The 17,644-nt window shown below is 36.1% G+C and overlaps 1 protein-coding gene across 1 annotated transcript; it reads left to right on the forward strand.

Moving 5' to 3' along the window:
• Positions 1-2,185: 2,185 nt before the first annotated feature.
• LOC149475079 (xaa-Pro aminopeptidase ApepP-like) lies at positions 2,186-17,254 on the forward strand. The gene is made up of 16 exons (XM_089713860.1): positions 2,186-2,306; positions 3,517-3,688; positions 3,969-4,081; positions 4,447-4,582; positions 4,930-5,025; positions 5,475-5,674; positions 6,486-6,572; positions 7,275-7,364; positions 8,136-8,266; positions 9,071-9,223; positions 10,234-10,363; positions 12,115-12,292; positions 14,229-14,320; positions 15,389-15,502; positions 16,140-16,266; positions 16,979-17,254. Exons 1-15 carry the CDS (start codon positions 2,211-2,213, stop codon positions 16,263-16,265), a joined length of 1,914 nt encoding a protein of 637 aa, XP_089569986.1. The 5' UTR covers positions 2,186-2,210; the 3' UTR covers position 16,266; positions 16,979-17,254.
• Positions 17,255-17,644: the final 390 nt, after the last annotated feature.

The following is a 17,644-nucleotide window of genomic DNA, read 5'->3' on the forward strand; positions in this document are numbered from 1 at the left end:
GTTGATGATGTACTTGTCCCTTATTCCACTCAGGTTAAAAATTTAGGCTTGACGCTCGATCAAACCTTTTCTTGGGACGAGCAAATCAAACAAGTGCAAAAAAGGGTATTTTCATCTGCATTTTCGTTACGGCGCTTACGGAACTTTCTTCCAATCTCTACCAAAATTACGTTGGCACAATCTCTTCTCCTTCCTCTCCTCGATTTTTCCGATTCCTGCTATCCTGATATTTATGAATATCAACTGGACACCCTTGAGAAGCTTCAAAATTTCTGCATAAGATTCATTTACGGTTTACGCAAGTTTGACCATGTTTCAGAGTTCAGGAAAAGGTTAAACTGGCTTCCTATTCGTTATCGCCGGGATACTCACGTGCTTCATCTCTTATACTGTATACTATTTAGCCCTAAGACTCCGCCGTACTTAAAAGATAAATTCAATTATTTAAGTTCTAATCATTCTATCTCGCTTCGATCTACTAATCTGTTATTATTAAGTACTCCTATCCGTAGTTCTAACTTTTTTAATAATTCCTACACAGTGCGCGCTATTCAGCTGTGGAATGCGTTACCTGAAAATATCAGACGTGCACAATCACTCTCCTCCTTTAAAAAGCTACTTAAAGACTATTACCTATCCCAACAGTAGCTTCTTCAATTTTCTGTTACTACATATTCTTTTTTTTTCCCTTGCTTTCCTGTTTGCCTTCTGAAGCCAATCATTGTTTTATTCATTATATTTATTTGAGTTTTATTTTTCATTTTCTTTTATTTAGTATGTGTATGTATAGGTATATATGTGTATATATATATATATATATATTTAATATTATATGTATTTGTAGTATTGTATCTATGATATTGTATTTGTTTATTTTTATGTAGGTGTATGTTTATATAATTATATATTTATTTTTGTTGTTTTTGCATTAATACTTTGTTTGTATTTTTGCACTATCCCATAATCTTCTTGCATTTCCTCTCCCGCCAGGTTGCCTGGTAGAGATTGCTGTTTAGCAATAAGGCCGCCTTTTGGGCAAATTATGCTTTTGTATTTCTACTTCTTTTTGCATACTATTGTTTTCTCATATTTTGTTCAATAAAGAATTATAAATAAATAAAATAAATAAATAAAACATCACTAACCACAAAATTGGACAGAAAAATGAGAAGACGCTATTCATTGCTTGTTATCATACGACTCGATCTTTACCGTGCCAAGTAAAAGCCGCAATGTATTCCGAATCATTTCGTATGATTTGGTATCCGTGTTTGTCACGATCGTTTTCCACAGATATTCTTTATTTGATTTTAAAATAAATAGTGCATATTCTGATTAGAAAATTACTTACCGGTGGAAGGAAACATCTTTGCTAACTCGGCCACTCACAGCTGTGGAGTTTCTACAGTTTATAACGGCGTAATTCGGCATTTTACTTTATTCAGCTTCACGTCTTTCCTTGGCGAACTGCAAGCGCGGACTGAGTGTAGGCCAGCGTCAAGTAAGTTTCATAATCTTAGTTTGGACACGGGAAGTACATACACTCGCTTAGTCTATCTTGATACATGTCTGTGGAAGTGATAATCAACTATTAGATTAAAGCCACCATCACATAGTTTACTAGCCTAGATTCATTGATATGTTTTGTATGAAATGACCTTTATAGCCTCTATAGTCTATGCCATGAGTGGATTTTCTATTTGATTTAACAATTTTCGATTTGATTACTTCGTATACGAAGTTTTTATTGAAGTTATGTTACTATACTGGTAAAAAAATAAAATTATAATTTATAATAAATCATTCGTTCATTGAAAAAATATTTATAATGATTGCATGCCAGTTCAAACGGCAAAAACTGTTACTAAATTCACAAATTCGCTCTAAAATGTCTGAAGCAAAACTCTGCTTACGCGTCTATTTTGGCAGAGTTTTCTTATTAGCGATACAATCTACTTTGAACGTTATTTCCACTGAATAAGGTGTTAATTTCAATGAATGTTTTATACAACGCCGCTCGATTGTCTGTCGATTTGTTTAAAGTACAACAATCTTATTACAATATCAAATATGTTGTATGTAAATATATAATTTTATTTTATAAGACTGTTTTATATTAAATTTTTGTACAGTATTACACAATTCATACAATAACACAATTTGTTCACAGACTGTCTATTATAGCGTATGCGTCAAGTATAAAACCAAAGATGTCGCTGCAGCGTTTGACAGCGCTTCGAGCGCTGATGGCCAGCCAGCAGACAGCGCTGGCAGCGTATATTGTGCCTACAGCTGACGCTCATAACGTAAGTTTAGTATTTATTTTTATGACACAACCTCCATAGTAACACAAAATATTACAATATGTACTTTTCAATTCCTATAATATTTTTTGGTTATTCATGTAATTGTGTCAAAGAACGGTCTACGTAAATGAGAGAAGGTTCGCTAATAGTATAATGAAACAAAATAAAAATGAAAAACGTGAAGATAAATAATTTCTACCTATATCTAATTTTGTTACAACCCCCTTTCCAGAATCTAGAATGTATAACTTTCTGAAATTTAAAACAAATAAATTATTACACACCAGCCTACTTATAGACATTAATAACATTAGAGTTACAACCCTCAACCCCTATTCCAGAATCAAGAAGTTATAACCCATATTATACATTATATATGACATATTATATTCATTTTGTTATGGTTAGGGAGCCAGGTGCAAATTTGGTTAACTATTTCCTCTCAAGAGATAATTCGTCAGACGCATGAGAGTATAGTATTATAAAGCCTCGTGAACGTCAGCTGGCGCTCGGTTGGGGGGGTGAGCGGTTGTAGCCTCCCACGCACATGGGAAAAAAAATACATTCATTCATTCATTTCCTCTCAGCTAAAAATTTGTCAAATTGTAGCTAACCCAATATCTCAACGAAAAAAAATAGTCAGCTGGTTACAACATGGTGTATTATACGTCAGCTGGTGTCTCGAACATGAAAGTTAAATTTAAAGAAAACTTTATTTTCCGTTATTTCCTCTCAAACAAAAATTGACCTGATGATAGCTTATATGTAACTGTGGATAAATATATATGTCAGCTGGCTGTATCTTGGTGGAAAAACCGTCAGCTGATACGGGAGGCTACAACCGCTGTTCCCCCCAACCGAGCTCCAGCTGACGTTCACGAGGCTTCATAATACTATACTTTGATGCATTTTACTAATTACCGCTTGAGAGGAACTTGGTCATAAAATCTGCTGCTGGCTCCCGGACCATTAGAAATATATAGGTATCAACATAACATACTAACATACGATAGTTTATTAGTATACAACCCCCATTATATACTAGAATTACGACATTATTACAAACTATCCTACTTATAGCATTAAGAGTTACAACCCCCATTCCAGAATCAATAAGTTATGACTATAATTTATATAACATTATGTATGACCTTATATTATCTATGATAGTAAAATACTATAATTTACTAGTATACAACCCCCATTCCAGTCGGAATACATAGCCCCCATAGACGCACGTCGCGAGTGGCTAACGGGGTTCACGGGGTCAGCCGGCACTGCGGTAGTAACTAACACTCTAGCGGCAGTGTGGACGGATGGTAGATATTACACGCAGTTCGAGAAGGAGGTCGACTTGAATCTGTGGACGCTGATGAAGCAGTGTGAGTTGATATTTTAATAAACTAGCTTTCCGCCCGCGGCTTCGCTCGCTGGGTCTAAAACCTATTAAATTGTATACTAAAACCTTCATCTTGAATCACTCTATGTATTTAAAAAACCGCAACAAAATCCGTTGCGTAGTTTTAAAGATTTGAGCATACATATATAGGGACAGAGAATTGTTTTATACTATGTAGTGAAACAGTGATAAGAAATATGTTAGGAATGTAATGTGATCGTGAAAAAAAAAACAATCCAAAAATTACTTTTACCTCTTAACAGCGCTACCCGATACCCCCTCCATAGAAAAATGGTTGACTACCAATTTAGGGGCCGGTTCTGTAGTGGGGGTCGACCCCTTTACAATGAGTAGAGAAGAGTGGACACCGTTGCAGGTATTCAATATATTTTATTTTGGACCTTGACTTACTTGATTATTGACGTTTCACCTATGTGAGGTATTTTAAGTTCTCAGTATTCAAGTTTATTATTTGTCACCCTTATAATTTATTGAGTCTATCGTATGTACTAAAGCTAAAGTGTAATTTAAACAGATTTTGCTTGGTTCGATTTCCTGGTTTGGTAAACACATTTTCGGGAATCTTAAAATGCTATTTTCATCCTTTTCAAATATTTTAAGTATCTTCTCAGTACAATTTTCTTTTGTCTATTAAACCCACTTCTCCAGGTGGTATTACAAAATTTCATCCTATATGGTATGTAGTATCAAAGAAAATATAATAATACTTTTCTTCAACAGACGGCATTAAAAAAAGCCAAGATGCAATTAATAGCCGTTCCAAACAATTTGGTCGATCAGTTGAGGATCCAACTAAAAGACCCGCCGCCAGAGAGACCGCATAATGAAATTATACATTTACCTGTTAAATATACAGGTACGTCTTTGTAATATGTTAAATATGCAGGAATTTACTTTGTAATATGTTAAATATACAAGTATTTACTTTGTAATATGTTAAATAAAAAAATGTAGGTATGTTTCATTTAACTGTATTTTGTTTATTTTACATATGTTAAACAAGTGGTTTCGCATCTGTGGTCGCAAAATTAACAATCCTCATACTCTTAACATAGCGCCAACTATCGGAATTTTTACTTTTCACAGTTGCAAGAGAAACAAAAACAACATATGATTATTTTACATCCTTCATTTGTGTCAAATAATAAAGGTCTGCTAATGATGTTTTCTACTGAGAAAGTATAATAAAAATATATTTTCTAGGTAAACCAGCTAGCAAGAAAATAGAAGAATTGAGAGCCAAAATGGCGGAGAAGAAAGTATCTGCTCTCGTGCTCACCGCGTTGGATGAAGTGGCTTGTAAGTTTATTTGTATAGAAAATCTTATTATATTCAAAATAGAGAAAATTTCCAGAAAATCTGGAAACGAACCTAACCTTTTAATTAATGATATTATATGACTTCTATTTCTATTAAAAACAAAATGTTTTCTTATACCAAATAACGAAGTTTCATCAAAATCAGTACTGTGCTATCCGCGTGAAAAAGCAACAGACATACAATCTAACAAACTTTCGCGTTTATAATATTAATACGAAGAAGGATTTGTCCTTTTTAGAATGGAAACATAATCTGACTATAGTTATTGTTTTTGTTTTTTACACACTAGTTTTAAGCTAGATGACATTAATATGCAAATTTACTTATTTAATTTAAATTATTGCCTAATATTTATAAATACAATTTAAAATCTATTACAGTCTGTTATTAATTACTTACAATTTATATTAGTGTAAAAATATTTACAGATGTACTCAACCTCCGGGGAAGCGATATACCCTATAACCCCGTGTTCTTCTCATACTTGGTTATAACCCCCAATAGAGTAAAGTTATTCTGGCATGGGGGTCGCATTCCGACAAATATACTTGAGTGTTTGGAGTCAGAGGGGGTCGCTATAGAAGGGGTCCCGTATGAAGATATTGTTAGGGACCTGGAGAATATGACGGTAAGTTATCTTATCTGTATAAGTATTTATTTAAAACTAGCTTCCGCCTGCGACTCCGTTCGCGCGGAAAAATTAAGAAAAATTAAGATTTATTTTTTTTCTACGTATTTTTCCAGGATAAAAAGTATTCTATTTTATGCCCAGGATAATAAGGTATACTTATACCAAGTTTCCTCGAAATCGAACCGTTTTCACGTGATGTCTTCACATACAGACAGACAAAAAATTTTTTAATCACATATTTGGGTTCGGTATCGACCCAGTAACACCCCCTGCTATTTATTTTTTAAATATTTTCAATGTACAGAATTGACCCTTCTACAGATTTATTATATGTATAGATTATATATATGTATGTTTATCAGCCATCTGGTTTCCATAACACAAGTGAAAGCTTAGTATGGGATCAGATCGTGCCGTGTGTGAAAATTGTCATGAAATATTTATTGTTATTATTATTTATATCTAAAACTAGATGCTCGCCTAATCATAGAAAATTACCAAAGAAATTAGATGTATCTTCGCTGCAAAAAGTGAAATAAAAAAAAAGACGGGTTGCACTGGGGGAGTGCCGGCAGAAGTGAAAACTTGATTATTAACGTTGAGCATGTTTGATATCCATCCGTCTTACGCTTTTTCGATCAGGTCACGTGTCCTGACGCGAGCTTAAGATTTTATACCCATTACAGAAAAAGTGCTCAACGCCGCTAAAGAAGTTTTCACTTCAAAAAAATACAGTTTAGACTTTCCTACGATTTTATTATATGTATAGATTATATTATTATGTGTGAAATTTGTTTGTTTATTACAGAAAGAGTTATCGGAAAGCGGTGATGGCGATCACGACATTTGGGTGTCTAGCGAAGCGAGCGAAGCGGTACATAGAGCGGCGTCTGGAGTGAGTAGTTTTTGTTTATTATTTTATAAAATTATAATTACTGTAGATTAGATAATACTAGATTTCCGCCCGCGGCTTCGCCCGCGTTTTCAAAGGAAAACCCGCATAGTTCCCGTTCCCGTGGGATTTCCGGGATAAACCTATCCTATGTGTTAATCCAAGTTACCCTCTATATGTGTGCTAAATTTCATTGTAATCGGTTCAGTAGTTTTTACGTGAAAGAGTAACAAACATCCATACAAACTTTCGCCTTTATAATAGTATTAAGATTAAGATTTGTTTATTGATATATGATTATAAAGAGAAGATTGTGAGATTTTTTGTACATTATTGATTTTTTTTAAGTATATTATTCAGTGTAAGTTATAAAAAAAAATTTAGAAGAATTTAAAGAATAACTATACTTTTTACCGAGTAAAATTAAAAATAATAATATAATATTTTTTTTTCTTTGAGTGATACATTTACAGAATAATTTAGTCGATACTACACGATTCTTTATGAACACACTATCGGTCCGCCCCGGCTTCGCCTATGGTACATATTGCGCAATAAAAGGCCTATGTTCTTTCTCAGGGTCTAAAGATTGTCTGTGCCAAATTTCATCAAAATCGGTCCAGTAGTTTATGCGTTTATACATACATACAAACCTTTCCTCTTTATAATATTAGTATAGATAAAGTTTATTTTTTATTATTTCAGGAAGACGTCTTAACTAAACCTTTGAATTTGATATCCGAAGTGTCCCCGGTAGCTCTTATGAAGTTGGTTAAAAATGACGTCGAGTTAGAGGTAAGAAAAGTCTTTCTGTATCTTATACATATACAAATCTTATTCGTTTAATTGTGAACTAATTGCGCTCCGCGGTTTTACCCGCAGTACTCCGCTCCTGTTGGTCTTAGCGTGATGATATATAGCCTATATATTGACCCGACCTGTAAGTTATATTCACGCAAAATTTTTACTAAGTCCATGCCATAGAAATCTAAATAATAAGACACTAGAACTGCTATAATGTCATAATTTAGTATGAAAACCGCTGTCGCCAAAATCAACACATTTAAACCGATAGCTAAACAGTACACACAAGTAAACTATGCCTTTTATTGGACAGCTTCATTTTAGTGAAAACTAACTTAAACATTAAATTCCGCTTTTAAAGTGAAACTTTTATTACATCGTCTCAAACTTTTTGGTCTGTGTAGCGCATGTCGCGTGTATCGCGGCTGCCGAGTAGACCGACCGTCACGCGACATGCGCTACACACAGCAGTGTTCGGAACCGTTCGAACAGTTTCACTTTTACCGTGGTTTCATAAAACCACACAACATTTTTTTAATATGTATCCTAACGCATCATTTTACGGTTTATTTTAGAATAACCTAGGGATAGGTACATTAGACGTTTTATTTCTTTTTGCTCCAATACGAAAAAAATCGGCTTTTCTACAACAGAGGGCATTAATTTTCAATAGTATAATATATATAACTTTAAACCTAAACACATAGAAATAAGGTTGATATTTGTGTTAAACGTGAAAATATATGTATTTTTCATTTCTAGGGTTTCAGACAATGCCACATTCGCGACGGTATATCGGTTGTGCGTTTCTTCAATTGGTTGCATCGCGAGATCGATTCCGGCGAGAGTATAACTGAAATGCAAGCGGCTGATAAGCTGTTGGAGTTTAGGAAGTGAGTGTATAATGTTTTATTCGTATTTTTGAAGTGAAAACTTCTTTAGCGGCGTTGAACACTTTTTCTGTAATGGGTATAAAATCTTAAACTCGCGTCAGGACACGTGACTTGATCGAAAAAGCGTAAGACGGATGGATATCAAACATGCTCAACGTTAATAATCAAGTTTTCACTTCTGCCGGCACTCGCGGAGTGCAATCCGTCTTTTTTTTTGTGTGTGTGTTCTTTGATAAAAGGATTGCCTTTATCTATGTTATATTGTTAAGTTATATTGACTGACCGGTTGGCTTGGTTGGTAGTGCCTTCCAAGCCAGAGGTCGTGGCTTCGAAATATTTGTGTGATGAACATAGATGTTTGCTCTGTGTCTGGGTGTTATTTATGTATATAAGTATTTATTTAAAATTATATATGTATGTTTATCAGCCATCTGGTTTCCCAAACACAAGCGAAAGCTTAGTATGGGATCAGATCGTGCCGTGTGTGAAAAATGTCCTGAAATATTGCGATCTATTTGTAACTATTATTGGTTATATTTTTTAGTATTTACAATTTACGTGATGAAAACAATTTCAAATCATTGAGTTACTATGTACTACGTACTAGAGAGGACATCGCTACTACACTATTTGTAACACGAGTTAGAGTCAATCGTCTCAAACCATTTTTATTTTTTTACATTGATTGGTTCTAATTGATAAGTTTATTCATATTTTTTTAATAAGCCGCGCTTGTCGCACAGATTTTGTTCGTGGTGTCCTCTCTATACGTAGTAATAAAATAACATTTTTTGTCTAAAACAGGGACGAAACAGACTTCCTCGGACCATCTTTCGAAACAATCCCCGGGGCAGGGGAGAACGGGGCCATAATACACTACAGTCCGACCCGCGATGGCCCACAGCGGGAGATAATGGGGCGGGATATGTTCCTGCTGGACTCTGGGGGACAATACAGGTAGGTTTTTATAGGGTAAGAAAAAAAATGCGTGAGTAAAAATAACTGGGTCAAGATTACTTTAAAAAAAAAATATTTTAACAAATTACAATTTTTACTTAATCTATGACCTTAACTATAGAGAGCTGGTGCGAGAATGACGAGTTCACTTGTGAACTGCTTATATATCTGAGATATCCTCCCGCCTGGTGGTCCGGTGGTGGTCCGATACCGTATAACCATTAAATTAATATCCCTTTGTTTTATCAATTATTTATTGTCCACTAAATGGGCGTATTGTTCATGTTAATGCGTTCCTTCTTGTCCTCGGTGTTATCATAATGAGTTCACTGGAATTCGCATAATGATCCTGTAACTTAGGTATTTGCCTTTTATTATTTACTAGCTTACCGTCCGCGGCTTCGCCCGCTTTGTCTAAAACCTAATAAATTATATACTAAAACCTTCCTCTTGAATCACTCTATCTATTTAAAAAAACCGCATCAAAATCCGTTGCTTAGTTTTAAAGATTTAAGCATACAAAGGGAGTAGGGACAGAGAAAGCGACTTTGTTTTATACTATGTAGTGATTTTAAAATTAAGTGTGGCCTTTTGCTTTGCTTTACTCGTGTGTGCCGAGCACAAGTGTCAGAAGTGAAACTTCTTTGGCAAGATTCAAAGATAACAAAATCGTCGCCTATAAATGTTACTCGCACCTGATGACTTTATAACACAAATTTTCTCATATTTTTGAAGTGAAACTTCTTTATCGGGGTTGGAAAAAAATTTAGTGTAACATTATTTCGTTACGCGTGACATTTTTCCGTTACGCGCCATCTTTTTCTTATCCCTATTCCCTACCACGCGTGATTCGACTTCTATTTCTGTAAAGTTGTATATAGTACATTTTTTAAAAAAAATAAGGTCATAAAGAAGTTTCACTTCTTACGTGTGTACACATATATATTTTTTATTTTCAGTATATATTACCATAAATAAAAATTCATAAATTTTTCTATAATTTTTCCCAGAGACGGCACAACAGACATAACCCGCACCCGGCACATGGGTGTGCCGAGTGACGAACAAACAAACGCATTTACTCGCGTGCTGAAGGGACAAATCGCGCTTGGCACTGTGCTGTTCCCACGGGGGGTTAAGGTATGTGACCTCCTGGCTCTTATCACTTAGGGGTTACGAATTTTTTGTAACCCTTTAGTTATAGACGGATCTGAGTTTGATAAGTATCTAACCTTTGTATAAATTTATAAAAAACTAGCGGTCCGCCCCGGCTTCGCCCGTGGTACATGTTTACGTTTTCTCTACATAAGAACCATCCTCGTACTTCAAGGAATATAATAAAAAAAGAATTATCGAAATCGGTTCAGCCGTTCTCGAGTTATGCGCTTACCAACACATTTTGCGATTCATTTTTATATATAAGAGAAGAAGATAGAAAAAAATCGATCACGAGGCTCAAATCAAATCAATCAAAAAAATATATCAAACTAGCGGTCCGCCCCGGCTTCGCCCGTGGTACATATTTCGCAATAAAAGGTAGCCTATGTCCTTTCTCGGGTATCAAAATATTTCCATACCAAATTTCATGAAAATTGGTTCAGTAGTTTAGGCGTGATTGAGTAACAGACAGACAGACAGAGTTACTTTCGCATTTATAATATTAGTATGGATTAACTAACCTTTGTGTTAGTTGCACGGTTATAATATGAACAATGAACATATCATATTACATTTTAAATTATTCATATTAACATAAATAGGTACTATAATTTTATTATATTACTAGCGGTCCGCCCCGGCTTCGCCCGTGGTACATATGAAAAATAGATGTTGGCCGATTCTCAGACTTACCCGATATGCACAGAAAATTTCATTAGAATCGGTCCACCCGTTTCGGAGGAGTATGCAGACTAACATTGTGACACAAGAATTTTATATAGTACTAGCAATGCCCTGCGGTTTCACCCGCATAGATAACAATATCGTTACAGTGAAAATTCTACTATAGGTCGGACTATAGGTTTAATTTTTAATCACATGAAAATCACCTTTACCCCGTCCCACACTACGGCCTTTTTTTTTTTTTTGTTTTAGTGGGGAAATCTTTCATAGATACCCACGGCCTCCGGGGGAGGGGCCGTGGGTTATGTCGGATTCCTACCGACCAAAACCCCACTGTGTTCCGTCAAGACGCATATTGGTAGAATTCCTCCGTGACCCCCGCACTACGGCCTGCTCGAACAGTATACCTACTATTTTCTGTAGATTGATACTTTTAAAAATTCGTTATATCTTTTGAATGGAATATCCAATTCTTTTCATTTAAAAAGTATTTTGCTGGTATTGAAACAGTCTATAATAAAACATCATTTAATGGGATAAGGATTAATATATGTGTATGGATAACATGGTTTGATTACTGTCGGCACTTCTATTTACTTTGAAAACGTAAAAAAGTTGTTGTAGTAACATAACTACTGAAGATGGACATATGGTATCGCGGACTTTCTTGTAGATATTGATCCATTCTATAATACCGTAGAACATTTTTTTGTTCTATCTTCAATAGATTCCGCAGCGCACGCGATGACAGAAGTTTTATTGAGGATTTTTTTACACCTTGGGTTACATTATTGCATTTATGGTAAGGATCTCTAATTTTTTTGAAAATGCAATATAGCCTATGTTGCTCAGTAAAGATGCAGCTTTCCAATGGTGAAAGAATTTTTGAAATCGGTCCAGTAGTTTTTGCGTGAAAACCATACATACATACATACATACATACTTACAAACTTTTCCTCTTTATAATATTAGTATAGATAAGATTAATTTTAGTTTCCTCCATATTTACGTGTATTTTTTTTTTCAATTTTTTTCGTTATTCTTCCCAGGGCAACGTGCTAGACACGCTAGCCCGTTCTGCCCTATGGCAAGTGGGGCAGGACTACGCGCACGGCACGGGGCACGGCGTGGGGCACTGCCTGCACGTGCACGAGGGCCCCGCGGGGGTCTCGTGGAGGCCCTACCCGCGGGACCCGGGGCTGGGGCCCGGACAGGTGCTGAGTAATGGTGAGTTATGGGAGGGAGGGGGGATGAAATGTGGGGGGAGGTAGTAAAGCAAGGTGATGGAGGCCCCGCGGGGGTCTCGTGGAGGCCCTGCCCCAGGGACCCTGGACTGGGGCCCGGACAGGTGCTTAGTAATGGTTAGTGAATAGTCCCCGCTCTTTGGGTGCTATTCCTCCAATTATGTGCGAGGATGTGGGATAGTGAAGCGGTGTGTGGGATAATGAAGTAGTGTGTGGGATAGTGAAGCGGTGCGTGGGATAGTGAAGCTGTGTGTAGGATAGTGAAGCAGTGTGTGGGATAGTGAAGCAGTGAGTAGGATAGTAAAGCAGTGAGTACGATAGTGAAGCAGTGAGTAGGATAGTAAAGCAGTGTGTGGGATAGTGAAGCAGTGTGTGGGATAGTGAAGCAGTTTGTGGGATAGTGAATCGGTGTGTGGGATAGTGAATCAGTTTGTGGGATAGTGAAGCAGTGTGTGGGATAGTGAAGCAGTGTGTGGGATAGTGAAGCTGTGAGTAGGATAGTGAAGCAGTGTGTGGGATAGTGAAGCAGTGTGTGGGATAGTGAAGCAGTGTGTGGGATAATGAAGCAGTGTGTGGGATAGTGAAGCAGTGTATGGGATAGTGAAGCAGTGAGTAGGATAGTGAAGCAGTGAGTAGGATAGTGAAGCAGTGAGTAGGATAGTGAAGCAGTGAGTAGGATAGTGAAGCAGTGAGTAGGATAGTGAAGCAGTGTGTGGGGTAGTGAAGCAGTGTGTGGGATAGTGAAGCAGTGTGTGGGATAGTGAAGGAGTGAGTAGGATAGTGAAGCAGTGAGTAGGATAGTGAAGCAGTGTGTGGAATAGTGATGCAGTGAGTAGTATAATGAAGCAGTGAGTAGGATAGTGAAGCAGTGAGTAGGATAGTGAAGCAGTGAGTATGATAGTGAAGCAGTGAATAGGATAGTGAAGCAGTGAGTAGGATAGTGAAGCAGTGAGTAGGATAGTGAAGCAGTGTGTGGTATAATGAAGCTGTGTGTAGAATAGTGAAGCAGTGAGTAGGATAATGAAGCAGTGAGTAGGATAGTGAAGCAGTGTGTGGGATAGTGAAGCAGTAAGTAGGATAGTGAAGCAGTGAGTAGGATAGTGAAGCAGTGATTAGGATAGTGAAGCAGTGAGTAGGATAGTGAAGCAGTGTGTGGGATAGTGAAGCAGTATGTGTGGGATAGTGATGCAATGTGTCTGGGATAGGGAAGCAGTGTGTGGGATAGTGAAGCAGCGTGTGGGATAGTGAAGCAGTTTGTGGGATAGTAAAGCAGTGAGTAGTATAGTGAAGCAGTGAGTAGGATAGTAAAGCAGTGTGTGGGATAGTGAAGCAGTGAGTAGGATAGTGAAGCAGTGAGTAGGATAGTGAAGCAGTGAGTAGGATAGTGAAGCAGTGAGTAGGATAGTGAAGCAGTGAGTAGGATAGTGAAGCAGTGAGTAGGATAGTGAAGCAGTGAGTAGGATAGTAAAGCAGTGAGTAGGATAGTGAAGCAGTGAGTAGGATAGTAAAGCAGTGTGTGGGATAGTTAAGCAGTATGTGTGGGATAGTGAAGCAATGTGTGTGGGATAGGGAAGCGGTGTGTTTGATAGTGAAGCAGTGTGTAAGATAGTTACGCAATGTGTGGAATAGTGAAGCAGTGAGTAGGATAGTGAAGCAGTGAGTAGGATAGTGAAGCAGTGAGTAGGATAGTGAAGCAGTGAGTAGGATAGTGAAGCAGTGTGTGGGATAGTGAAGCAGTTTGTGGGATAGTGAATCAGTGTGTGGGATAGTGAAGCAGTGTGTGGGATAGTGAAGCAGTGTGTGGGATAGTGAAGCTGTGTGTGGGATAGTGAAGCTGTGTGTAGGGTAGTTTAACTACAATGTAGTTAACATTTTATTTTATTATTATGTGACTTCACATTATGTTTATTTTATTTCAGAGCCGGGATACTATAAGGTTGGGGAATATGGTATTAGACATGAGGACCTTGTCGAGATTATCGATGTGAATAAAACAGCCAATCATCCAAGGGTATGAAATTTTTTATTTATTTTGTTTTTGCATGAGTTTTATATACAGGTACACTTGTAAAACACGAGCAACCTCGCAGGACAAGATATCTAATATCATAAGTAACAACATTTGTTCTACTAAAGTCCGGTCGCGGAGCAGAAAGAATTTCGTACAATGACCTCTTTACCTACTGACAGTGGTCACAAACATTTTTGAATGAAGTGCAGTTTACATGAAATATTTGGAGGAGAAAATGTTTTTTACTAATTTATTAAATAAATGTCCTTTATTCATTTACAATACTTTAGTTAGTTACATTTTAACTTTTTCAATAACAACGATATATTATATAAAAAAAAGTGTGCGTGTACAGTGTACACACATAAGAAGTGAAACTTCTTTATGACCTTATTCTTTTTCAAAAAATAATTTACTATGTACAATACGCGATTTCGACTTAGGCGGATTTTGATTGGACATAGACATAGAGTTTGAGGTTTATTCTTATAAATTTTGAATTCACAAAATCATAATTGAACACCAATCAAGCAAACACAAACCTTACGCTCTCAGGTTAAAGGTTTACAATCCCTTAGGACGGCGTTCATTGCACCTGTGCGAGCGAGACACATTATTTTTACACGGGAGTGACAGTGACAGATAATAACAGGTTAATGTACGAAATTCTTCCTGCTCCGCGACCGGACCTTACTACGAACATACAAACAGACAATAATTTTAAAAACTGTATTTTTGACTTCAATGTCAATTGTAGATCACGCATTATTTTTTTTTAAATGTTCTATGCACAGTTTTGACTTTCCTACGATTTTATAATATACAAGCTTACCGCCCGCAGGCCGCGGCTTCGCCCGCTTTGCCTAAAACCTAATAAATTATATACTAAAACCTTCCTCTTTAATCACAATATCCATTTAAAAAAACCGCATCAATATCCGTTGCGTAGTTTTAAAGATTTAAAGCATACATAGGGACAGAGAAAGCGACTTTGTTTTATACTATGTAGTGATATATTATGACGTATTGTAGATTTCTCCAAAATTATTAATTAATTATTTTTTTCAGGCATCAAAACTGCTAGGCGATTTCGACGGTCGAGGCGTGTTGGGTTTCAACACTCTGACGTTAGTGCCTCACGACACTAAGTGTGTTAACGTGGAGTTGCTTGATGATTTTGAGGTTTGTATTATAAAAAAATAAAAAAATTAAAATAAATGTGCAATGAGGAAAAAATAAGCAGTTATGTTAAAAAAAATACAATAATCTGTAGATCTGTAAGTAGTTTATGATTAAACGTAGATATTATAAAAAAAATAGTTAAACAGTTGTGTAATGAAGAAAAAATACGCAGTTTTGTTTAAAAAAAAATAACAAATAATCTGTGGATCAGTATACGAATAAGAATTCATTTTAAAGTCTTGAAAAAAAGAGCGTGAGTATCGAGCAAGTAAAATTTCAATGTCGCCTCATGGCCATACCGTCACGTCAAGGAGTAAGGCGACGATTTTTTTGGTATCTTTGAATCTTCACCAAAGAAGTTTCACTTCTGACACGTGTGCTCGGCACTCACGCTCTTTTTTTTCCAACAAAAATGATTATATTCTTGTAATATGTAGCGACACCTAGCTCTGAATCGCGCAAGCGAAATGTTTTCGCTACAGAGCATATATATACAACTTTCCGACATCATTCATTGGGGCCTTCACGGCCAGTCGAGTAGACTGGTCGAGGATCCTCCCTTTTTCGATGGAGGAATTCCACCTTCCTTCCTCCACAAATATTCATAAAATACAATTAAAAAAAACATTTTTTACAGCTGGCATACCTAAATTCGTACCACGCTCGTGTGCTGGCAACACTCGGACCGATATTGAAAGAACGTGGACTTTTGGACGACTTGCAATGGCTTGAAAATGAATGTAAACCTTTAGAAAGGGCTTAAGGTGAGAAATAATCATATTTTTAGTAGTAACTCAAATTCAAACATTTATTTATTCAATTAAACTTTGTTTAGAAGCGCTTTTTATCGTCAAAGTACATAAAATGTAGCCTACTAGCTTTACGCCCGCGTAGTCAAAGGAAAACCTGTATAGTTCCCGTTCCCGTGGGATTTCCGGGATAAAACCTATCCTATGTCCTTTCTCACGTCTCAAACTATGTTTATGCCAAATTTCATCCAAATCGGTTCAATGGTTTGAACGTGAAGAAGAGATAGATAGACAGAGTTATATTCGCGTTTATTTTGTTAAGAGAGATGCATTGACATAAAATAAAAAACTAGATTCAAAATTACGTTAAAAATGTTATGTTTTAGGCAGTTTTCTTATTAGCCATACAATAGACTTTGAACATCACTGCTACGAATAAATGTTCAATACAATTAATGACTTTGTTCTAAATTTTAAAAATAATTGTTGAAGTGAAACTTCTTTATCGGGGTTGGAAAAAAATTTAGTGTAACATTTTTTCGTTACACGTGACATTTTTCCGTTACGCGCCATCTTTTTCTTATCCCTACCACGCGTGATTCGACGTATTTCTATAAAGTTGCATATAGTAAATTATTTTTTGAAAAATAAGGTCATAAAGAAGTTTCACTTCTTACGTGTGTACACTAGTACACGCACACATTTTATTTTATTTTTCTTTTTTCAGATCGAGCTACAATGACCATGCAGTATTGCAAGAATGAAAATGATGCAATTTTTTAAATGTTATTTTTTTATTGTGTAACCATTGCTATTGTATTCAATATGTAATCCATATTTCGTGTTATTTATGACAAAAGCATTTTACGCATTTAACACATTTTGATTGAACAATATTCAATTAATGTTTCGACATTTTATAGTATTTTTCATGACTTTTTTTTTGTATTTAGTATCTTTTATACAATGGTATTAGTGAAAAATAAATGAATATGAATTTAAAGAGGTTGTTTGATTTTTGTCCTTTTATTAAAAACTGGCAAACCGGGCGAACTCCGTTACGCCACCAGAGAAACCTTTTCTTTGCTATAAACCTCACGGAGCCCGAAACCTTTCCAACGAATGCAAAACCGTGGAAATCGGTTCGTGCGTTCTGGAGTTATAGCATCCGGGAAAGAAAACCCGACTTATTCGTATATACTTAGTAGATAAAACTAGTTAATAAAAATGGAACTAAATAAAATGCTGTTATGCACGAAATCATTAATGAACATACTTTACTACTTTACTCTCATATCTATCTAATACACAAAAAATCATAAAAATCGGTCGATCCGTTGCTTAGGCTTGGTTGCACCGTATTTTGTTATAGTAAAAATTTTACAGTAACGGT

This window comes from Colias philodice, chromosome 31, assembly GCF_061535455.1.
Source record: "Colias philodice isolate Cphi_HAF_F1 chromosome 31, ilColPhil1 Martin Lab GWU primary, whole genome shotgun sequence".
NCBI classification, from domain to species: Eukaryota; Metazoa; Arthropoda; class Insecta; order Lepidoptera; family Pieridae; genus Colias; species Colias philodice.

Excerpts from the sequence above, each read along its gene's own strand:
- LOC149475079 (XM_089713860.1), top strand. The coding sequence starts at position 2,211 with ATGTCGCTGCAGCGTTTGACAGCGCTTCGAGCGCTGATGGCCAGCCAG. Across the intron at positions 5,675-6,485 it reads GGGACCTGGAGAATATGACG|AAAGAGTTATCGGAAAGCGG; the intron begins GTAAGTTATCTT and ends TGTTTATTACAG. Across the intron at positions 9,224-10,233 it reads GACTCTGGGGGACAATACAG|AGACGGCACAACAGACATAA; the intron begins GTAGGTTTTTAT and ends AATTTTTCCCAG.